The 25,009-nt window shown below is 41.6% G+C and overlaps 2 protein-coding genes across 5 annotated transcripts in view; both read right to left on the bottom strand.

Moving 5' to 3' along the window:
- The window catches only part of ZNF512 (zinc finger protein 512), a 31,330-nt gene extending 23,852 nt beyond the window's left edge, over positions 1–7,478 (bottom strand). Inside the window, exons 1-2 of one of the 4 annotated variants that reach the window (XM_027621982.2) lie at positions 7,046–7,478; positions 6,465–6,523 (exon numbers count right to left, since the gene is read on the bottom strand). In XM_027621982.2, the coding sequence (XP_027477783.1) occupies positions 6,465–6,523; positions 7,046–7,375 (389 nt within the window). In that variant the 5' untranslated portion in view covers positions 7,376–7,478. The remainder of the gene's footprint in view (positions 1–6,464; positions 6,524–7,045) is intronic. The other 3 variants (XM_027621983.2, XM_027621984.2, XM_027621985.2) reach the window with 3 other exon arrangements.
- Positions 7,479–7,481: 3 nt separating this feature from the next.
- The window catches only part of C8H2orf16 (chromosome 8 C2orf16 homolog), a 33,219-nt gene continuing 15,691 nt past the window's right edge, over positions 7,482–25,009 (bottom strand). The window contains exon 5 of the mRNA XM_027621981.2: positions 7,482–24,873. Coding sequence (XP_027477782.2) covers positions 7,590–24,873 — 17,284 coding nt within the window. The 3' untranslated portion in view covers positions 7,482–7,589. The remainder of the gene's footprint in view (positions 24,874–25,009) is intronic.

The raw sequence follows: 25,009 nt of genomic DNA, 5'->3' as shown, positions 1-25,009 counted from the left end.
AACATCTTTAAAATCCTGAGACAAAAGACTTGTCAATCTAAAATTCTATACTCAGTGAAAATATCCCTGAGACCTACTTCTTCAGATAAAAAAAATTTAAAAAAACAAGAAAATTTGTTGTCAGCAGACCTGCTCTATGAGAAATGCTAATGGAAATTATTCCAGATATGATGAAGGAAAATGATACCAGAGAGAAATCTGGATTTTTAGGAATGAAGAAAAAGCAAAAGAAATGGTAAAAAGCTGGGTAAATATATTAACAACGACAATGACAACAACAACAAAACCCTCTAAAACAAAATTTTAACATTATCTGGTAAGGTTTTCAATATATGTAGATGTGATACATATGACAGCTATAACTTAATGGTCAGCAGGCAGGGGGTTAAGGAATCTCCATGGTTGTGAGGCATCTACATTTAAGCAAAGTGGTAGTATATTAACTCTAAGTAGCCTATGAAACAACAGGTACGTATATTGTACTTCCTAAAGCAACCACTACACACAAGAGAAAGAGAAAAAAAAGAAAAAGAAAAAGAAAGATTCAAAAATCAATAAACTAAAATTGGACACCAAATATTCAAATAATTTAAAATAAGATATAACACTGGGTACGAGAACACAAAATAAAATGGCAGACTTAAATCCAACCATATCAATAATTAAATGTTTATGAGCTCAACACTCTAGTTAAAAAGTCCGAGGCTGTTCAAGAGTGAATAAAAAAGCAATATTCTAATACAGTTGACCCTGGAACAGCATGGGTCTGAACTATATGGGTCCACTTATACATGGATTTTTTTTGATAAATACAGTACAGTATTGTAAATGTCTTTTCCTGGTAATTTTAGTATTTTCTTTCCTCTAGCTTACTTTATTGTAAGAACACCGTAGTATATAATATATAACATAAAAAATATGTGTTAATCAACTGTTTATGTTATCAGTAAGGTTTCCAGCCAACAGGAGGCTATCAGTAGTTAAGTTTTGGGGAAGTCAAAAGTTATATGAGGATTTTCAACCGTGTTGGGGTCAACATCCCTAACCCTTGTGTTGTTCAAGGGTCTACTAACTGTATATTGTGCCTACAAGAGGCACAATTTCTTTTCTTTTTTTTTAATTGTTATTTATTTAAGTAATCTCTATACCCAATGTGGGGCTTGAACTCAGACTCCAAGATCAAGAGTCAAATGCTCTTCTGACTGAGCCAGCCAGGTGCCCCCAAACTTTCAATATAAAGACATATATAGATTGGAAATAAATGGATGAAAAAATTTATACCACACAATCGACAAACACAACAAGGCTGCAGTGGCTATTCTAATACCAGATACAACAGACTTTAAGACAAGAGTATCACCAGAGATATAAAGGGACACTCCATAATGATAAAAGTAACAAATCATCACAAAGACATAATTACTCATTGCATGTGTCTAGTAATAGAGGCTCAAAGTACACAAAGCAAAACTGATAGAATTGAAACAAAAAAACAGACAATTCTACAGTCTTAGTAGAAAATTTTAAGACCTTCTCCTTTCAGGAATTGGTAGAACTAGACAAAAATTCAGGAAAGACCCAAAAGATGTGAACAACACTATTAGCTAAATTACTCTAGATTCACTTTATAGAACACTACATCCAACAACTATAGGATACAGTCTTTTCAAGTAGACATTGCGCATTCAGCAAGACAGAGTATACGCTGGGCCATAAACTTTAAACTTAAAAAGATGAAAATCAGGGTGGCTCAGTTGTTAAGCGTCTGCCTTCGGCTCAGGTCATGATCCCAGGGTCCTGGGATCGAGGCCCACATCGGGCTCCCTGCTCCACAGGAAGCCTGCTTCTCCCTCTCCCACTCCCCCTGCTTGTGTTCCCTCTCTCGCTGTGTCTCTCTGTGTCAAATAAATAAATAAAATCTTAAAAAAAAGATGAAAATCATATATGTATTCTCTGACCACATCAGAATTATATTAGAAGAACAGTATATCGAAAATAAAAAATAAATCTGGAAATTAAACAATCTACTTGTAAATAATTCATGGGTCAAAAAGAAATCACAAGAGAAATTCAAAAATATTCTGAAGTGAATAACAACAAAAATACACACATCAAAATTTGTGGATTGCAACCAAAGCAGTACCTACAAGGAAACTCACAGCTCTAAATACTCCTATTAGAAAATTAGATCTATAATCAATGACAAGATTTCATCTTAAGATACCTTAAAAAGGGAAAGTAAACCCAAAATAAATAGAAGGAAAAATATAATGAAAAGGAGAAATTCATGAATTAGAAGAGACAACAGAGAAAATCTGGTTCTTTGAAAAGACCAACAAAATTGACAACCCTGTGGCTAGACTGAGATAATAGCAACAAGCAACTAGAAATGAACTTATAAAAATAGTGTCATTTACAATAATATAAAAAAACACCTAAAAACAAATCTAACAAAAGATAACCAAGATTTTCATAATGAAAACTTACAGAGAAGTTAGGGATCTAAATAAATGGAAAAATATAGCATGCTCATAAGTCAGAAAACTCGGTATTGTTAAAATGGCAATTCTCCCCAAACTGATCTACTGATTCAATACAATATACTGATCAATACTCTAGCATGCTTCTTTTTATAGAAATTGACAAACTAATTCTAGAATTTATATAAAAAGACAAAGAACCTAGAATAACTAAACAAATTTTGAAAAAGAACAAAAGAGCTAGATGACTTACCCTATCTGATTTCAAGACTCACTCTAATCCCACAGTATCAAGACAGTTTAGTATTGGCAAAAAGATATATACATCAATGGAACAGAATAAGGAGTCTAGAAACAGACCCACACATATATATGTTCAAATAATTTCTGACCAAGGTGCCAAGGCAATTGAATAGGGAAAGTCTTAACAATAGGATATACAAAATGAAAAGAAATTAACATTGACTCTTATAACACACCATCCACAAAAAATTAACTCTAACCAAGTCAATAGACCTAAATGTAAAACCTAGAAAACTTCTAGAAAAAAACAAAGCAGAAAATCTTTGCAATTAGGGATGGCAAAGTTTTCTCAAATAGAATACAAAAATAAGAAACATAAAAGGAAAAAATAACATTTTAATCATTTTTAATGATGAATATAAAACTGTTGGTCTTCAAGGCACCCAGGTGGCTCAGTCAGTTGAGTGGCTTCAGCTCAGGTCATGATCTCAGGGTCCAGGGATCAAGCCCAAGTTGGGCTGCTCCATGTTCAAGAGGGAGTCTGCTTCAGGATTCTTTCACTCCCTCTGCCCTTTCCCTCTCTCTAAACTACATAAATAAATCTTTAAAAAAATAAAAATAACAAATAACAAAACTGTTGGTCTTCAAACACACCATCAAGAAAATGAAATGCAAATCAGAGATTGGAAGAAAATATTCAAGACACATCTATCAGACAAAGGAACTGTACTCAGAATATAGTTTTTAAAAATACTACAATTCCATAGTAAGACAAACAGCTCAATTTTTTTAAATGAGCAAAAGATATGAACAGGCACTTCCCAGAAGATGATATATGAATGGCCAATAAGCACATGAACAGAAGTTCTACATCATTATTCGTCAGGGAAATGCAAATTAAAATCACAATGAAACACAACTATATACCCATAAAATTGGCTAAAATTAAAGACTTATTCCCAAACACTGCTGGTAAGAATATAAAATACCACCAATTTGGGAAACAGGCAATTTCTTAAAAAGGTAAACATACTCCTGACATAAGACCCAATCAACCTAAGATGGTAAATCTTAGTAAATAAATACCATCTTAGGTATTTATCAAGAGAAAATACAAAACAAAACATTTTTCTACACAGAGACTTGTATGTGGATGTTCATAACAGCTTCATTTTAATACCCTCAAAATGAAAATAACCCAAATATCCATCAAAGTAGATGGCTAAACAAATCATAATGTTATCTATAATGAAATTTTGTTCAGCAATAAAAATTAATTTTCATCCAAAATCATTATTTTGAGTGAAAAAAAATCATGCAAAAAGAGAACATACTACATGATTTCATTTATATAAAATCCTAGAAAGAAAAAAGGTCAGTGGTGTCTGGGAACAGGAGTAGAGGAAGGAATGGATTGCAAAGGAACCCAAAAAATTTTTTCAGAGGGATGGAAATGTTATCTTGATTGTGGTGACAGTTATGATTACTTACATACATTAAAGTAGGTCATACTGTATAATTTTTTTTTAAGATTTTTATTTATTCATTTGCGAGAGAGACAGAGAGAGAACAAGCAGGGGGAGAGGCAGAAGGAGAGGGAGCAGCAGACTCCCTGCTGAGCAAGGAGCCCGATGCGGAACTCGATCCCAGGCCCCTGGGATCATGATCTGAGCCGAAGGCAGACACTTAACCATCTGAGCCACCCAAGCGCCCCATACTGTATACTTTAAATATGTATACTATAAATTTGCAGTCTATTGTACTTCAATTATACCTCAATAAAAGTATTTAAAAATTTTTAATAGGAATTGGCAGGCCTCTAGGGCCAAAACCCACCATCTAAAACAATGGGAACAATGCCTACTAGCCAGACTTAATAGTATCAAGAGGCCATTAAGAGTCAAGTCCCACGTGACTCCTCTTGGTAAACTATCCTCATAGGAATGTCTTTACTGTCAGTGTAGGACTCAAATATACCCATATCCCCTCTCATGAATAAGTACAAGAACAGTAATAAATAAATAAATATCAATAGTTTATATAATCAGTATGATTAATCTTGGAAATTAAATCAATGTAGTTAAGGAATCCCTCCCTATAGGTCTCTTTCATTTTTAAAGGACTCAACAAAAACAATACTTGTCAAATGAGGGTATTTGATTGCTTGTAAAAACCCACATTAATCTTTTTTTTTTTTTTTTTTTAAAGATTTTATTTATTTATTTGAGAGAGAATGAGAGATAGAGAGCACGAGAGGGAAGAGGGTCAGAGGGAGAAGCAGACTCCCTGCTGAGCAGGGAGCCCGATGTGGGACTCAATCCCGGGACTCCAAGATCATGACCTGAGCCGAAGGCAGTCGCTTAACCAACTGAGCCACCCAGGCGCCCAAAACCCACATTAATCTTAAACTTCCCCTTCCATAAATATGGCAAGAAAAAGACTTTGGTTTGAACAATATGATCATAATTGTAGTAACTTTATAATTTGTTGTCTGTGGCACACCTTTTGGTCTCAGCTTCTAACCACAAGAGTGAAAAGTCTGACCAATTTTCAGCTCCTTTCTGATCGACCAAGAATCTTTCAGAGACCCTAGTTCATTCTCTAGGTGCAACTACTTAGACTTCATTAGAAAATTATTTCAGTTCATCCCAGTTTCCTTTGCAGCCTCTGTTCATTCTACCCAATCCTTAAATGCTGACGTTCTCCAGGGTTTCATCCTCTAGTCTCTTCTAGCCTCACCTCTCACCAATGGTTCTCAAACTTCACAATCTCTTAAAAAGTCAGTTAAAAAGGATTCCTATGCCCTAACTCCAATGATTCTGATTCAGATTAATAGATGAGGACCTGTTAATCTTTATATTTTTTAACAATTAACCACTTGCTATTCCATTAAATGCTTTTACCTGTTCACATTCTGTTCTCTATAAAAAAATACATTTTCCTTCTGGCTAACTGCATTATTCCTTGATTTTCAAGTCTGTTTAGTAGGAGTACTTGCTCTGGCAACTCTTCCCTTCTGAACTATCACCCCCTTTCCCCCAAATGCTTTATTAAATTCCTGTTTAAAAATATTTACTTACACCTAATCATGTTGATGTACTTGCCTATCTCCCCTTTTAGACTATTCTGTGTTTTTCTTGTCTGTATATCTAACAGATATATGTGTTATATAGCACATAACAGATACTCAGCAAATGTTATCTGAATTAATTTATTCCTTTTAATGAATATCTAGTTAATAAGAATCTCTTTTGTACTAATATGGAAAAGGTTAGCACGTTCAGTGTACGAAATAAACAACCAGTCTTAAAGCCAAATAGTCTGAAAATAAAAGGATTTCTTACAGCCATTTTTATCAGTCCTTCCCATGTTCATCAATGTATTCATGAGTATATATTTGATGTCTGAGGACATGCGGGGCTACACTAAGTTATACATTCCATTTTTAATATAATTCGTACTTTTCTTTGCAAGCTAGGTTCTTCTCCCCTGTATTAGGTTTAGACCTGCATTGTCCAATCAGGTAGGCACTAGCTACAGGTGGCTATTTAAATTTAAGATTAAATACAGTTAAAAATTCAGTTCCTCAGTCACACTGGCCACATTTCAAGCGCTCAAAAGCCATACGTGGCTATGGTCCTGGACAGTGCGGATACAGAACATTTTCTCATCATCACAGGAAGTTCTACTGGACAGCGCTGGCGACACAATTATAAATGGATCCCAGAAAACCTCACTTACTTCTTAGCTCCCACGATCTTCGTGCTCCTCTGCTGCTTAAAGGATGTGGGTTCCGGAGTCTAGCAAATCGCAAGCACATGAGTGAATGCTAGGGACCTCTGAACCCTGACCACAAAAGACGAATGAATCCCCTTGTGCCCAGAAGAAATGAAGCTCTCCCCAGGCAACTACCTCGAACGGAAAAAGGCAAGGCTTTTTAAGAAAAGTGTGTCGTCCTGTCTTCCTACAGAGTTAAGGCAGCTGACAAAACCATAGTCTTCATCTCCATTCCCAAAGCTCTGTCCCAGATAAAGGTTCTAAAGGGAGGCGAAAAGAGAGGACAACGGATATGGGAGGTACTGGGGATATAAAAGGAATAGAAACTAATGGCAATATGGCGAGAAACTGAGTCCAAGGAAGTGGGGAACAGTCAGCGGTAAGTGGGGGGGGAAAGGGAGACAGGTAGATCTGACCTAGAAGGGTGGGGCCTACGATGGGCTCTGATAAAACCAACTCTGAGCATGGGACAAAAGCGAGCGACCGCGTGTTGCGGGCTCCACAGCGCTACCCCTAAAGCATAACGGTCAAACGGAGAAACTCACGGCGGGTACTGCACCGAGTCTGGAAGACATCACTCCCTCTCCACGCCTAACAAATCCACCCAAGGGCTCCGGCCAGACCAACGCCACTTCCGCTCTCCTCTCCTCTCCCGGATGTGGAGTCGGCGCCGCCGATCCCAGGTCTGAACGTCTACTTCCGCCTGGCAGTTTCCGAGGGGGCTGCGGCCGGAGTGAGTCACGTGGCACGCCTCCCTCCTCTGAGACCCCGCCCCGGGAAGCTGTAGGTGGGGTTGGGAGCCACAACATGGCCTCAGAACCCCTTACTCGCGTTCCATCCGTTTGCACGACACCAAATGTCCCTCCACCCTCCATTCCCCACCCAGCACAACGAGTGGTCTTTGTAGATGGAGATCAATTATTGCCCCTTTATTTATCTTAGAGAAATTACAGACCCATTCCCGCCCTCCCTCCCCCCCAGGTAGAGAGGCGTAGAGGCTCTTTGATTGCTGAGGATGCAGGTATTGGAGACAGTGGCTGAGCGGGAAAGAAGCCAGGAAAGGGGCAGCTCGGTGAAGACTTGAGCCAGTCAATGAATAATGGGGGCGAATCTCTTCTCATCTGTTAGCTTCAGGCCTCTAAACTTGCCCTGCTTTGGAGTATTTTGTGTGTGGTCCCTAGGAGATGTGTTTGAGTAACCCTTGCAATCTTTAGACAGACTATGTCTGAGCCTCTCCCTAGGGGATCTGTGCTTGAGTCTCTCCTTAGCGGGACTGTGACGCGTTCTCTCAGAGGGACTGAGATGGGTTTTGTCGGACCAACTATGTTGGCCCCTTTCAGAGTGGCTGTGTTGGCTCTCCTCAGAATGACTGTGTCTGCTCCTCTCAGAGTGCCTGTGTCCACTTCTTTCAAAGAGACTACAATGAGTTCTGTCTGAGGAACTGCGACCGCTCCTCTCAGAGGGCCTGTGCTGTCTTCTCTCAAAAGGGCTGTGTCCTCTCCCCTCTAAGGGACTGTGATGAGTTTTCTGAAGGAGACTGCGATGGCTCCTCTCAGAGGGACTGTGACATCTCCTCTCAGAGGGGCTGCGACATCTCCTCTCAGAAGGACTGCGACATCTCTTCTCAGAGGGACTCTGATGGCTCCTTTCAGAGGGACTGTGATGGCTCTTTAGAGAAGGACTTCGATGGCTCCTCTTGGAGGGACTACGACATCTCCTCTCAGAGGGACTGTGACATCTCCTCTCAGAGGGACTACGACATCTCTTCTCAGAGGGACTCTGATGGCTCCTCTCAGAGGGACTGTGATGGCTCTTTAGAGAAGGATATCGATGGCTCCTCTCAGAGGGACCGTGACAGCTCTTTAGAGAAGGACTTCGATGATTCCTCTCAGAGGGACTCTGGTGGCTCTTTAGAGAAGGACTTCGACAGTTCCTCTCAGAGGGACTCTGGTGGCTCTTTAGAGAAGGACTTCGATGGCTCCTCTCAGAGGGACTGTGACATCTCCTCTCAGAGGGGCTGCGACATCTCCTCTCAGAGGGGCTGCGACATCTCCTCTCAGAGGGACTGCGACATCTCTTCTCAGAGGGACTCTGATGGTTCCTTTCAGAGGGACTGTGATGGCTCTTTAGAGAAGGACTTCGATGGCTCCTCTTGGAGGGACTGCGACATCTCTTCTCAGAGGGACTCTGATGGCTCCTTTCAGAGGGACTGTGATGGCTCTTTAGAGAAGGATGTCGATGGCTCCTCTCAGAGGGGCTGTGGTGGCTCTTTAGAGAAGGACTTCGGCGGCTCCTCTCAGAGGGACTCTGGTGGCTCTTTAGCAAAGGACTTCGACGGCTTCTCTCAGAGGGACTGTGACATCTCCTCTCAGAGGGACTGCAACATCTCTTCTCAGAGGGACTCTGATGGCTCCTTTCAGAGGGACTGTGATGGCTCTTTAGAGAAGGATGTCGATGGCTCCTCTCAGAGGGGCTGTGGTGGCTCTTTAGAGAAGGACTTCGACGGCTCCTCTCAGAGGGACTCTGGTGGCTCTTTAGAGAAGGACTTCGGCGGCTCCTCTCAGAGGGACTCTGGTGGCTCTTTAGAGAAGGACTTCGATGGCTCCTCTCAGAGGGACTGCGACATCTCCTCTCAGAGGGACTGTGACATCTCCTCTCGGAGGGACTGCGATGGCTCCTTTCAGAGGAATTACATGGGGTTCTCTCCCTTAAGAAGCTATGGTGGTTTCGCTTCTTGGGCATGAGTTTCTCTTTAAGGTGACTCTGTGAGGTTCTCTTAAGTGAACCATGTAGATTTCTCCCTCGGGCTTGAACTCTGGGCCCTGTTTTGGAGTTCTTGGACTCCTGGCTAGAGATTTCACTTCTGCAGAAGTTTTTCTTAGCTTTGCTGCTACTGTCATTTTGAACAATACCCATACACTGTCCGACTGAAGTGGTTTTGAAAATGGCACTTCTTTGGGAAACTATGGGCTTGGGCAGTTGGGTACGTCTGAGTTGGAAAGAGCTATCTCTTTTTGGTTGTTGAGCTGATCTGAATTGCTCTGTTTCTTCCCATAATATCTTCTCCTGCTTAGTGGTTATGTCTGTTCGTTTTAGCTTAACAACTGGCATCCTGTCTCTTTTGATATCTCTTGATAAGGAATAATCTCTGGCTTTTTGTTTTAGATGGTGGTTTTTGCTTGAGCGCAAATGGTCTGGCCTTGACCTGTCCTTAGGCTTTGGCCCAGCAAAAGCCATAATTCTGCGTGCTACGTGGAATGCTTGCTTTAGGCCTTGAAAAAGCAGCTGAATGAATTTGGGTTGGGAGGATTTCTTAGATTGTCTTTTTAAAGAGGCAGTAATTGTGTGAGATGCTCCATTCCTCTTCCTTCTTAACTGGGCTGGTAAGTCCCTAGAAGGACTCCGTATTGTGGTTCTACCATTTGTGTAGAACTTTGTGTTTTGTGTTATGCCTCCCTTAGTGATTCTTTTCATTGGGTATTTTGAACTATGGGTCTTTTTGGTTCTCCTTTTAGCCCATTTTTCATCCTGATTGCTTTCAGAGTCACTCTCTGGTAGAGAGTGAACTTGAGTAAATTCATAGTGCCCCAGCTCTCCAATTTCTGTCTTTCCTAGGTCAGGGACGATATACTGCCTTTGCCTGATGTGGACTTGTACAGGAGATTGGGAAGATCCAGACTGGAAATCTATTGTAGAAGTAGGACTCTTGGAAGCTCGAGTATAGACTTTAGCTTTCCTTAGTGATGGTGATATAGGACTCCTTGGTGTGATGGGTCTGTCTCTTTTGTGGTACTTTGGGACTTGGGTTCTTTTCCCAGTTCGCAACCTAAAGCCAAGATGCAACCTAATCTCTCCGTGGCCTTCAGGAGTGCTTACAAGGTGGAGCTGTGGATAGATAAGAAGGTAAGGCCCAAAAGTGCCCTGTAATTTATGACAGCAATTAAATCCTACACATCGGCCACACTGTAGGCAGATAGGGTATTTTAAAACCAAACCTGAAGTTAGAGGTGGAGGTACGTTTGGGGGTATTTGACTCCTTAACAGTTTTGCTGCTATTTTTAGCTGCAGATCTTGTAGCAACTGGAACTGTTCTGAGAAGTCAGTCTTGGCCTGGGGAAGATAACTTGGCTTGAGACACTGTTGGGACTCAAAAATCCTTGTCTGTGAATTACTCTGTGAGTTCTTACTCTCTTCCACTGGAATAGAATCTTTCCTAGTGAAAACTATATTGAAGGAAGACTCTAAACTTACTGGGGCAGGAGGCTGGCCCCCTGTACATAAAACAGGCATGTGCTGAATGACTTCCTGGGAAACATCACTGAGCTTCGAACTTTTCTTTATTCTCGTTCTAGTCCCAGAGTATTGCTGTATTATGGAGGACAGGGAGCTACGTGTCCACATCCTTAAGGCTATTCTTTGCTCATGACCATGGCATGAAGTGTGTCTCTGAATGTAGTTTTTGGACACTGAAGTCTGAGAAATAATACTTCGACTCTTCTCTAGCAGACTCTGGGAAAATTCCATCAGTTCAGCTGGAACCCCAAATAAATTCTGAATAGATTGACATCTTCCCCTTAAAGATGTTTGAGAACAAAGCTTCCTTTCCATAGTGGTTCCCAAGACATTCCCCAGCATTAACATGTTGGAGAGATATTTTCTAGGTAGTCGCTGTCTCCAGGAGTGATTCTCCCAGACATTCTGTTGTCTGCCCAGGACAGACGAGGTAAAGCCTCTTTGAGTTCCTGATCCTGACTGGAAGTTCCTAGATGGTGATCGCCAGCTTTGCAGTGGATGTTGGGATAGGCGCTGGAGTGAATTCTCTAGCTTTTCCACCTGCTTCTTATCCATCCTCTTAGATATGACACCCACTCCTGGGATCTCAAAATGTGGGGTTTCTACAATGTTAGCTATCTTATCAGAGGGTTGATTGTGAAGGGACAAGGGAAGGGTTGAAGCTCGTATCATAGTAGGGTCTATAAAGGACTCTTCAGGCTGCAAAATATCTGTCCCAAGGTTTTTAATATCCAAGGCCCTTGATACTTCTGGCATCTCCAAATCACAAAGGCTTCCTAATTCAGATGCTTCGACAGAGCTTGGGATGAGTGAGTTTGAAGAGTTCTGTAGAAATCTAGAGAAATAATTTCCTATTTGTAACTCCTCTCTTGACATAAAATCCTCAGATTCCCTATTCTGATATACCTGTGCTAGATTCAAATCCTTACATTCCATGCTTTGAGGAAGCCCTGTTTTTGTCCCTATTGCTTTCACAGCTTGAAGCCCTTGTTCATGAGTGAACACGCTAGGTTCCTCAAAAGAAAATGCTGGCTGTGAGTGTAATTCTGCAGGTTTTACTTCGGTATTTGGCCTTGGAGTTAATTCTACAGGTTCTACCATTTCTTGAAGATGTGGCCTTGGGAATAAATCCAAACAATCAATAGCTGATCCTAAAGCTACTCCTACTGGTTCTACAATCTGAGGAATTGGTCCTGGTGCTAATTCCTCAGATTTTACAATTTGAAGTGGTGGCCCTGGGATTAACACAGTCTTTACAATTTGAAACCCTGCCAACTTCATTATTTCCAAAATTTGGTGTTTTGGCTCTGTGGTTAATTCCTTTGATTTTACACTTTGCAACCATAGCCCTGAGGTAAACTCAGAAGGTCTCACATGTTGCAGTTTTGGAGTCAACTCAACATAGTCTACCATTTGAGAGGCTGGCCCTGGTGTTAATGCTACAGACTTCACAACCTGAAGTGGTGGCCCAGGAGTCACTTTCACATATTCAACAACTTTTGTGGGGGCTACTGGGGTTATTCCTATTGGTTGAGCAGCTTGAAGCTGCATCTTTGTAGATCCTGTGACTTGATCTAGTGGCTTTGGAGTAATCCTCATAAATTCTGTAATTTGACTCCGTAGTCCTGGAGCTGTCTGTGAATATTTCATACGTTGATTCTGTGACTGTGTCAGCCCCATTGATCTATCCCCTTGCTGCCATGTCTCAGATGTGAGCTCTCCAGATTCTACATGTCCTGCAACTTGACCTGTTTGCTTTGGGGGCAAATCTAAAGATTCCTCTCTTTGAATCCATTGCTTAGAGGTTGAACCCACAGATTCAGGAACTTGATATCCTAGCCCTGGTGTCAGCTCTGGAGATTCTGGGACATGATGTAATGACTTTGTAGTCAGTGCTTTCAATTCTTCCCTTTGCAGTCTTTTCTCAGAGATCATCTCCACAAATTCTAGTGCTTGAGGATAGGGCCTTGGAACTCTCTCTGCATATCCAGTGGTTTTACTTATTGGCTTTGGGGTCATTCCAAAGAATTCCTTCCCTTTTGGCCCTGCCTTGGAGGTCAACCCCATAGTTTCTGTAGTGTGATGCTTGGGCTCTGGTGTCATCTCTTCAGATCCTACAACTTGCTGCAGTGGCCTTGTATGTGACTCCCCCAAATCCTTAACTTGAGGCCATGACTGAGAGAGCAACTCTAGAGTTTCTGGGATTTTCTTTAGGGTTAACTCTAAGGATTTAGAGTCTTGATTCCTTAGCACAGGAGTCAGATCAACAGATTCTGGTACTTGAAGATCTAGCCTTAGAGGCACTCCTGAAGATTCCATGGCTTTACTTGTTGGCTTTGGGGTGAACCCCACAGATTTTTCTACAGTTTCTCTGCCTTGATGTGCCAGCCTTTCTGTGATGTGATAAACTGGTATTGAAATCAAATTCACAGATTTAGAGATCTGATGCTTTGGTGTTGGGATCATCTCTGCATGTTCTACAAACTGAAGCTCTGGCCTAGGGCTTATCTCAGAGGAGTCTGTGATTTGATAGCTTCTTTTTGGAGTTAGCTCCTCAGATTTTGTTCTTTGAAGCAGTGACCCCGGTGGTAACTCTACAGATTTTATATCTTGTTGCAGAGATACTGAAGACAATTTCACATGTTTTATACTTTGAAACTTTGGTTCTGGAGTAAACTCCAAAGGTTTCTGACCTTGTTGCTGTGATTCTAGAGACAAATTTGAAAATTTAACACTACTCAACATTGGTCCTGGTATGAACTTCTTATTTGGCTCTGGTGCCAACACCACTGATTTCATACCTTGCCATCCTGAAATCAACTCTCGGCAATTCATACCTTGCTGTTGGGACCCTGGTGTCAACTCTACGAATTTCACATCTTGAAAACATGGTTCTGGTGCAAAGACCTCAGAGTTAACACTTGGTGACCTTAGACGTGATGACAACCCTAAAGAATTAGCACTTTGAGGCTGTGGCAATAGGTTTGACTTCAAAGATTTCACATCTTGAGAACATGGCTCTGATTCAAACACCACGGATTTCTGCCTGAGGCAAGAAATCAAATCCTTAGAATTCACATCTTGAGGTTGTAGCCTTGGTTTCAATTCCAGAGATTTCATATCTTGAAAACACAGCTTTGGTGCAAACACCACAGATCTCACACTGTGCTGCCTGAGGTGTGAGGGCAAGTCCCCAGAATTCATACCTTGAGGATGTGGCCCTGGATTTAACGCCACAGATTTCATTTCTTTTAAACATGGCTCTAGTGCAAACATCTCACATTTCAAGTTCTGCAGCTCAGAGCCTGAAATCAGTTTCACAGAATTTGCATCACAAAGCAATGGCTCTTTGTTCATCTTCCCAAACTTTACATCTTTAAGCAGTGGCTCCGGTAAAAATAAGAGAGATTTCATACCATTTAATGGAGAGCCTAAAGTGAACACTGACTGCACAACTTGTTGCTGTGACCCACAGTGATTCTCCAAAAACTGGATTTCTGGAAACTTTGTCCCTGGAATTAACTCAGAAGATTTTACACCTTGCAAATGTGGCCCGGGGTTGAACAGAATAGATTTTGTACCTTGATATTCTGATGTAGGGTTCAATTCAGAGGGTTTCATGCCTTGCATCTGTGGCCCTGGATTAAACTTTATAGAATTTATGCATTGAAGTTCTGACCCTAAATTCAAATCAGAAGAATTCACACCTTGCAGCTGTGGGCCACAGTTGAATTCCCGTGATGTTATATCTTGAAACTTTGTCCCTGGAGTCAATTCACATTTCACATTTTGTAAATGTTGCACAGGGTTGAACATAACAGATTTTATACCTAGAACTTCTGACCCCAGATTCAAATCAAAAGATCCCATACCTTGACATTTAACCCCTGAGGTCAACTCGAGAGACTGTATACCTTGCAAAGGTGGCCCAAGTTCGTACCCCATAGAATTTACACATTGTAATTTTAGCTCTGGATTCAACTCAGAAGAATTTACACACTTCATCTGTGGCCCAGGGTTGCATTCCATGGGTGCTACACCAAGAAACTTTGACCCTGGAATCAATTCAGATTTCAAACTTTGCAAATGTGGTTCAGGGTTGAACACCATAGATGTCTCCCTTGGAATTTCTGTCCCTGAACTCAACTCAGAAGACTTTGTACCTTGAAGTTTTGATACTGAAGTTAATTCAGAAGGGTTTATACCTTGCAAGGGTGGCTCAGAGTTGCATCCAAATTTTGGTTTTGAAATAAACGCAGAAGAATTCACACCTTGTAAAGGTGGCCCAAGGCAGAACTCCTGGGATTTTATACCTTGAAGCTCTGGCCCAGGATTCAACTCAGATTTTATACCTTTCAATTGTGGCCCAGTGCTGAATGCCCTAACATTTACACACTGAAGCCGTGGCCCTGGATTAAATTCAGAGGATTTCCCACCTTGTAATTTAGGCTGATGCTTGAATTCCAGAAATTGCTCATATGGAAGCTTCATGTCTGTACACAACTCAGATTTTATCTCTTGTAACTGTGGCCCAGGATTGAACTCTAAAGATGGCATACCTTGAAGCCTTGATCCCTGGCATAACTCAGATTTCACATCTTGTAACTGTTGCTCAGGATTGAATTCCCTAGATTTCACATCTTGAAGCTTTGTCTCTTTACATAATTCTGAAGATTTTATATGTTGCAAATGTGGTCCAGGATTGTAGACCACAAATTTCACACTCTGAAGCTCTGGCCATGGTTTCAACTTAAAAGATTTCTCTTCTTGCCACTGCTTCCCAGCTTTGAACTCAGAAGATATCACACTGCAAATCTTTGATTCCAAGGCTAACTCAGAGGGTTTTGCAACCTGGAATTCTAGGTCATGGTTGACCTCTGTGGTTTTCATTATTTGAAGCTTTATGGACTCAGGAGATTTTGCACCTTGGAACTTTGCCCCAGGGTTGAATTTCATAGATTTCATACCTTGAAGGTGTGCCTCTGGTGTCAACATAGGCAATTTCCTATTTTGTAACTGTGGGGCTGACTCAAACCCCAAAGATTTCATATTTTGGGCCTTTGCACCTAGAGTCAATTCAAGAGATTTCATATCTTGCCACATGGGTCTGGTAAGGAACTCCACAGATTCTCCACTTTGAAGCTTTGTTTTTGGTGTTAACTCAGAAGATGTTACACCTTGTAACTGCGGAATAGGTTTTAACTCAACAGATTGCAAATCTTGAAGCCTATACTCTAGCATCAAATCAGATTTCTCACCTTGTCTCTGTGGTCCAGGGTTGAACTCCACAGATTTCACACCTGGAAGCTTCCTCTTCTGAGTCAAATCAGATTTCCCACCTTGTAGCTTTGGACCATGGTTGAACTCAGAGGATTTCACTTCTTGAAGCTTTGGCCCTGGGATCACTTCAGAAGATTTCAGACCTTGAAAGTGTGATCTAGAACTGAACCCTGCAGATTTTTTATCTTGAAGCTTTATACCCATGATCAACTCAGAACATTTCACATCTTGTAACTGTGGGCCTGATTTCACACCTGAAAACTTCCTCCCTGGGGTCAAATCAGAAGATTTCTCACCTTGTAACTTTGGACTAGATTTCAGTTCCACAGATTTCACACCTTGAAACTTTTTCCTTGCGATGACTTGAGAAGATTTCACATCCTGCAAGTGTGGTCCAGACTTGAAATTCATAGATTTTACATCTTGAAGTTTTATACCCATGATCAACCTAGAAGATTTCATATCTTGCAACTGTGGGCCTGACTTCAAATCCATGGATTTCACTTTTTGAAGTTTTGTCCCTAGTATCAATTCAGAAGATTTCACACCTCTCAGCTGTGGCCCAGGTTTGAACTTCGCAGATTCCACATCTTGAAACTTCATTTCTGAGATTAATTTAGAACATTTCACTCCTTGAAATTGTGGCTCAGGGTTGAACACCAATTTCACATTTTGAAGCTCTGATCCCAGGCTCAGGTCAGATTTCACAACTTGCACCTGGGGACTGGGGCAGCTTTCTTTATGTTTTACATTTTGAAGCTTTGTCTTTGAGGTCCTTTTAGAATTCACACCTTGTAATGATGGCCCAAGGTTGAAATCTGTACATTTGGTACCTTGAATCTTTGTCCCTGCAGTCAGCTTAGAAAATGTTATACCTTCCAACTGTGAACTTGGATTTGACTCAGTAAATGTCATATCTTGGGACTTTATCTCAGGTGACAACTTAGAAGATTTTAGATCTTGCCACTGTGACCCTGAGTTGAAATTCTCAGATTTCATACCTTGAAGCTTTCTCTGAAGAGTCAACTCAGATGACTTCATGCTTTTCAAGTGTAGTGGGGAGTTCAACTCTATAGTTGTACTGCTTTGTAATTGTGACCCTTGGCTTAATACCCCAGATTTCATGTCAGGAAGCTGTGGCTCTTCTGTAAGCACTAGAGACTTCACAACTTGAAGCTGCGCTCCTGGGGATGACTGTAAGGGTTTCACTTCTTGAAGCTTTGGTTCTGCAGTCAATTTAGGAGATTTCCTATCATGCACACAAAGCCTAGATTTCAATGGCATAGATTTCATATCACAGAGCTTTGACCCTGAAGTCAGATCACATGATTTCACACTTCTAACCTGTAGACAAGGTTTCAAATCACAATCTTGAGGCTGATGTTCCTGGAGTGACGCCAAAGATCCTGTATCTTGGAGCTTTGGCCTTGGAGTCAACACAGATGACTTTCTATCTCTTAACTGTATCAAAGATTTCAACCCTACAGACTTGACACCTTGAGATTGTAACCCCATAGACTTCACACCTTGGAAATCAGGTCCTGGTATCCACTGAATACATCTCATACTTTCCAGCTGTGGCTCTTTTTTTAACTCAATAGTTTTTACATCTTGAAGCTGTGGCTCTGAGGTTGATGCCAAAGCCTTCCCTTTTTGCAGCTGTGGTCCTGGGAGCACCTCAGGGGTTTTCACGTTCTGCAGCTGTGGCCCAAGGTTGAACTCTGTATATGTTGCACCTTGAGGTTTTGGCCCTAGAGTCAATTCAGATGACTTCATATCTCTTAACTGTATCGAAGATTTCAACCCTACAGATTTAACACTTTGAGACTGTGACCCGAGATTTAACTCTACAGATTTCACAGCTTGGAACTTAGGTCCTGGTATCCACTGAATACATCTCATACTTTCAAGCAGTGGCTCTTGTTTTAACTCAGCAGTTTTTACACAAAGTTGTGGTTCTGAAGCTGACTCTGAGGGTTTTATTTGCTGCAACAGTGGCCCTGGGGTCAACTTAGGAGACTTTATGCTTTGCAACTGTGGTTCAAGTGGTTCAAGTTTGAATTCTTTAGGTTTTAAACCTTGACTATTTGATTCTGAAGTCAATTCAAATGATTTCATACTTTCAGACTGTAACTCAAAATTGAGGTCTACTAATTTTTTACCTTCAAGTTTTAGCTCTGGACTTAACTCCAAAGACATCCCATCATCTGACTTAGCCCCTCTCTTCAATTGCTCTGAATTCACACATTGCTGCTTTGGTGAGATTACAGATATCGTGCCATCTTGTTCCAGTCCAGAAATTAAATTTGCAAGTGCCATCCCTTGAAACTGTTGCCTTGGGGCTAAATCCACAGCTTTTACTCCTTGAAACTTTGGTCTTCTGGTCACTTTCACAGATTTTACTTCCTGGTTCTTTAGCCTTGGGGTCAACTTCACAGATTTTACACATTGCTGCTCTGAATCTAGAGTTTCCTCTACAGATTTTAAATTTTGATGCTTTAAACATGGGGTACTGTCGACAAATTTTGTATCTTGCGTTTGTGGCTCTAAAGTCAGTTCCTCAGGTTTCACACCTTGCAGTTCAGACCCTTGGAGCAATGGCCCTGGTGCAAAAGGCACAGATTTCTCACCTTGCATCTTTGGCCCAAATTTCAATCCCACAGTTTCCACAGCTTTGGATTCTTGAATTCTTGCATGCAGAATCAAGTCAGATTTTGCACCTTGAAGCTTGGTATCTTCGGTGTTTTTCACAGATTTGACATGTTCTATCCATGGTACTGCAGTTATCTCCACAGATTTCTCACCCTCCAGCTGTGGACTGGGGGTTAGCAACATAGATTTCATACCTTTTAGACACTGTCCTGTAGTTAAGGCCATAGATTTCACATCTTTCAGCTCAGAGATCAACAACTCAGATTTTAAACCTTGAAGTTTTGAGCCCACTGGGGTCAGCTCCATTGGTTTCACACCTCCCACCTGTGGCCCTTGGATCAATTCAGAAGATTTTATACCTTGAAACTGTGGTCTTCTAGTCAACTCAGAATAGTTTACACTTGGCAACTGTGACTCAGGAGTCAACTCCATAGATTTTGCATCTGGTTTCTGTGGCTGGGAGACAATTTTATAAGAAATGTTACCTTCCAGATTTGACATTTGATCCATCACTAAATTTTTTACACCTTGAAACAGTGTCTCTGGTAACATCTCAGGCTTGACCATTTGCTTTTGAGGTCCTGGGGACCACCCCATAGATCTTACTCCTTGCATCTTTGGCTTTGGGGACAACTCAAAAAATTTCGCATATTGGAGTTGTGGCCCTGAGTTTAAGTCTGAAGATTTCACACCTTCAGGTTGAATTCCTGATGTCAGATCACAAAATTTGACATCTTGTAGCCATGGCCCTGGGTTAAGCCCCACCTGTTTTATATCTTGAGGCCCTGGAGACGTCTTTGCTAATTTAGATTCTTGGAGCCCTAAATCTGGAGGCATCTCCACAGAATTCACACCTTGAAACACTGATCCTGGGGTTTGCTCCCCAAATTTGACACCTTGAAGCTTTGGCCCTGAGGTCAGTTCAGAAAATTTGACATCTTGCTGTCTTGGTCCTAGGTTCAATTCCTGAGACTTCACACCTTGAAACTGTAGTTCTGAGGTCAATTTCATAGATTCCATGCTGTGAAACTGTGATCCTTCAACAGACAGAAGAGATTTTGTATTTTCACTCAAGAGCCCTTGGCTTGATTGCAAAGATGATTCTGTTACAAATCCTAAGGACTGTATATCTTGAAGCTGTGTTCCCGGTATAAACTGCACATGTTTGAAACCTTGATGATTTGGTGCTGAGGTCAAATCAGAAAACCTGACATCTTGCAAGCATGGTCCTGAGTTTTGTTCCACAAATTTCATACCTTGAGTTTGTGGTTCTGGAGACAATTGTACAGACATAACACTTTGATGCTTCGGCCCTGGGATAAAATCTGACAATTTGATTTCTTGCATTGGGGAATCTGGGGTCAGTTCATCAGATTTCACACTATGATGTAGTGACCCTGAGATTAAATCTACAGGTTTTTCTCCTTGAAGAAGTGGCCCTGGCGATGACTTTGAAAATCTGACACTTTGTAAATGTGGCCCTGGGGTCAATTTCACACCTTGAAGCTGTGCCCCCTTAGTCAATTCCTCTGATATTATACTTTGTAGTACTGGTTCTTGTACCAGCTTCTCAGATTCTACCATTCCAGTAGTAGCTGGTTGTTGGATTAAATTAACATATTCCACATCCTGTAATTGTGGCTCTGGATCCAGCTGCATAGACTTTACTCCCTGGAACTGTGGCTCCAGAACATGTAGTTTTGGTCCTGTGATAAATTGTTTAGATCCTACCACTAATGGGGATGACTCAGGGGTTAACGTCACAGATTTCAAATTTTGCATTAGTGTCTCTGATTTCTCATATTGCATCCCTGGTCCTAAAGTCAATTCTGGAGATCCTTTTACTGAATATGGTGGTACTGGCATTGTCTCCTGGATATTTTCAACTTGAAACGATGCCAACCCAAAAGATTCTGTGTTTTCATATTCTGACCTTAGGGGTATCCCTGAAGCCTCAAAAACTTGAAGGTGAGGTTTTAGAGTCATTCCTGTAGATTCTATAACTTGACCTGTTGGTTTTTGTGTTAATGTCACTTGGAGCAAAGCCTCAGAAACCAGCCTCGCAGTTTCTGTGTCTTGATAGCCTGGCCCCGGAGTCATCTCTGAAAATTTTTGAAAACATGGCCTGGGCATCATCCCAGTAGTTTCCACGACTTGCTGTGGGATTAATTTCACAGATTCCTCCTCTTGTGGCCAGGTCTCAGAAGATAACTCTGCAGATGCTGTGTCTTGATGCCTTGGTCTAGAAGTTGGACCCACAGATTTCATTGCTTGTAAATGTGGTTCCATGGTTAGTTTCCTTGATTCAACATGTAAGTGTGTTTCAGGAATTAACCTCCTAGATTCTTCCACTGGTACAGTTAAATCCATAAATGTATTACCATGCATTAATGGGCCTAGAGTCAACACCTCAGGTTTTGTACTTTGGGGCTGCGGTTCTGAGGTCAATGGCACAGATTTCACACCTTGAAATTGTGGTTCTGAGGTCAACTCCTTATAGTTCATAAATTCTGAATATGGTCCTAGATTCAGATGAACAACCTTCATACCTTGGGACTCTGGGTTCAACACTTCTGGGTTCATTCCTTGCATCTCTGATCCTGGTACCAACTCTGGAGATTCTTGTATTATGTGTTGAGACCCTCGAGTCTCCAAGGCTTTTACACCTTGGAGCATTGTCTCAAGAGCACTTTGGAATGGCACCGAGTTCACCTGCATAGATTCTGAAGTCTGACTCAATGGCCCTGGAGTACTTCTTAAAGATGATTTTTTCAACTCCATAGATTCTTTCCTGTGGCGACAAATGTCAGAGGTCACCTCTGCTTCTGCTCCTTGATATCCCGGCTCTGTGATCATTTCTGAAGATTCTAAAGCTTGATGCCATGGGGTCAATCCTTCAGGTTCTCTGGCTTGATGATTTGGCATGAGGTTCAGCTCTACAGATTTTACTGCTTGAATGGGGGCCGCTGAGATCGGCTCCTCATATTTCATACCCTCTACCTGTGTTTTGGGAATCAACTTTCTACATCCTACCATTTGAGGAATTTTCATATCTTTAAGCAATAGTACGGGGGCTTTCTCCTTAGATCTTTCATCTTGTAACCATGGCTTTGGGGCCAACTCCACGGATTTCATATCTTTCTGTAGTGGTCTTAGGGTCAACTCCACAGCTTTTATATCTGGAAACTCTGGTGGTAGGGCCAAATGAACATATTCCAGACCTTGCAACCGTGAACTGGAGTTCAAATCTATTGATTTCCTTTTTTGCAACTGTGGTGCTGGGGCTAACTCAGCAGATTTTCCACTTTGTTGTTGTGTTCCTAGGGTTAAATGAATAGATTTCACACCTTGAAGCTGAGACCCTGGGGCTAACTGCACAGAATTCTCACTTTCCAGCTGTGGAATAGGGGCCAACTCATTTGATTTTACAATCTGCAGTTGAAGTTCTGGGACCAATTCTATAGGGTTCACAGTTGGGATTGGCTGTCCATATTTTACCATTTGTGGGACTGGACCTGGGGTTATGTCTACGGATTTTACATTTTGCAATCCTGGGGATAACTTCATAGAATCCATAGCCTTAAGTTGTGGCATTGGCTTCACCCCCAAATATTCTACACCTGGAAGCAGTGATGGGGTGGTCATTCCTGCAGATTCTGTGACTTGATGCAGTGGCTTTTGGCTCATTCCCTTAGATGCTGTGCTTTGACCCAGTGACCTTGGGACTGTCCCTAAAGGTTCCATTATTTGATGCTGTGACTGTGTCGACCCAGTCAGATTTCTGATTACAGGGTCAGAGGCCAACTCCATGGTTTCTATAATTTGACGGCTTTGCCTTGGACTCATCTCTGAAGATTCTAAGATTTGATGCCACTGGGTCAACCTTGGAGATTCCATGACTTGATGAGGTAGCCCTGGGGTTAATTCCATAGTTTCTGTGCCTTGATGATATGGTTGTGGAGTCATCTCCACAGAGTCTAGCACTTGAATCCATGACCCAGGAGTCAACTCCAGAGGTTCCTTGACTTGAGATACTGGCCTTGTGGTCAAATCCTGAGTTTCCGCAACTTGTGATTGTGGTGCTATGATCATTCCCATGGGTGACTCCAGTGCTACTGGAGCTACCTTTAAAGAATGTATGGATTGATGTGATGGCTTTGGAATCATCCCTACTGATTCTGTAACTTTAAGTGGGGGCTTTGGGGGTAAACCCACAGATTCTACAACTCCAGGTGGACCAATAGTAGGAGGAGAGCTAAAAGAAGTCAAACCATCTGGCTGAGTTGCTCCTGGGGCCAAATTTGCAATTTTAGATTGTGAATCTCCAGATTCTATAATATGTGGCTGTGCTGGTGGAATTATCCCCATGAAATCCATAGCTTGTAATAGTGCCACTGGAGTTACTTTTGTGTAATCCATAACTTGATGCAATGGACTGGAGATCATTTCCAGTGGTCTTGTGGTTTGACATACTGGCTCTGAAGGAAACTTCAGTGGTTCTATGATTTGACTTGGTGGCTTTGAGGTTATGTCCACTGAATCACTAACTTCAGGCTGCGGTCCTACAGTGATTTCCACACTTTCCACAACTGCATGTTGTGCCTTTGGACTCATCTTTCCTGGTGGTATGACTTCATGGTCCAACAATGTGTTGATTTCCCCTGATTCCATGGCTTGAGATGATGTTCTTGGGGTTATTCCCACTGATTCTATGATATGTGCATGTGACTTATTAATCATCCCCATAGAATCCATGACTTGGAGCAATGCTACAGGAGTTACCTTCATATTATCTGTGACTTGATTCAGTGGTCTTGAGGTCATCTTTGATTTCATAACTTGATGCTGAGGACTTGGTGTTACCTCCACTGATTCAGTGACTTGATATGATGGTTTTGTGCTTACATTCACTTTTTCCATGGTTTCCATTGGTTTCCCAACTTTGTCTGGTGGCTGTGAGAACAAACCCACAGATTCTATCACTTCTGAATGTGATTCTGGGATCAACCCCATTGAATCCATGACTTGAAGTAATGCCAAAGGAGTTACCTTTATGCTATCTGTAACTTGATATGGTAGCCTTGGGGCCAACTCCACATTAGTCACGTGGGTCTTACGCTGTTGTATCCTTTTTTCTGGAAGATTTATGACCCTCTGCTCTATATTAGGTTCCAGGACATGTTTTGGCTCCTTCTGCAGTAAAGTGGTTTCCTCTTGAATTATGTCTGCTCCTAAACTTTTGGAAGGTGGAGTGCCCAAAGATGTAACTAAGGGCCTGGTTTCAAGGATTTGGGGGCTGTCCCCAGGTTGTGACTGCTTACCTGGGATAAGTGACTGTGAAATTTTTGTTTCTGTTCTATTTAATCCAGATTCCACTCCAATATTCACATGGAGCTGAAATGATGGACAGTTTGGGGATTTATTGTTGAGACCTTGTTCAGTGCTTTGATGAATGGGAATAGATACCTGGATTTGAGGTTTCTCTGGTTCAGGAACTCCTCCTTGTGCCTCAATTAAATAATTCAGCATTGCCCATGATTCCCTCACAGGCAGAGGCACTGTTTGTTCCCTCAAAGTATAAACCTTCCAGGCCATATGTCCCTCTAACTCCCACCTAGCCAAAGGAGAGAGTCGGATTGGAGCCCATCCCGAGAATCGTGGTCTTGCCTTGAAAATAAAATCTGGCCCATGATCCAATGTCCAATGTCTCTTGCTCTCTCTCCCATTCTTTGTTTTTTCTTGTTGGCAGAGATCTGGAGATTCAAACACAGAGTTGGTAAAAGAGCTTTGGGATCTTAAGGGTGAAAGAGCTGCCAAATTCTGAAAAAGTTTTGATTTCCCAAACTCTGAGAGCTGAAAAGGACGTAGGGATGTGCCTTGGTTCCTGAACACAGAAGACTGGTTTTTGGGTAAAAGAGGTAAACTATGGCTCCGGAGTTTCCAGGTTGTTCCTTCAGAAAAGACAGGAAGGTGTGACAGGCTGGAGTTGTTGCCTGATGATCCAGAGGAGATGCTGTGGTCTGTAGAATGTTTTGCCTTCTTACAGCCACAACAGGGTAGAATAGGCTCCTGAGCCACAAGCACAGAAGAGGTGGAGGAAGAAATCATATCCTGTGGTTCAGGCAAACACGATTCCATAAGACTTGATCTAAGAAATAAAGAAAAGTTTCCATTTGCTTTGAAGCAGAAAAAGGTAGGAAAAGGGAAAGATACTGGCTATTTCAAATGTGAAATATTTTGGCCTGAGGGAGAACAACAACAACAAAAGAGGTTGCTTTCCCCAA

Source organism: Zalophus californianus, chromosome 8 (assembly GCF_009762305.2).
Source record: "Zalophus californianus isolate mZalCal1 chromosome 8, mZalCal1.pri.v2, whole genome shotgun sequence".
NCBI classification, from domain to species: Eukaryota; Metazoa; Chordata; class Mammalia; order Carnivora; family Otariidae; genus Zalophus; species Zalophus californianus.
Note: the sequence above shows the minus strand (reverse complement) of the source record. Positions and strands in the feature narration are given on the sequence as shown.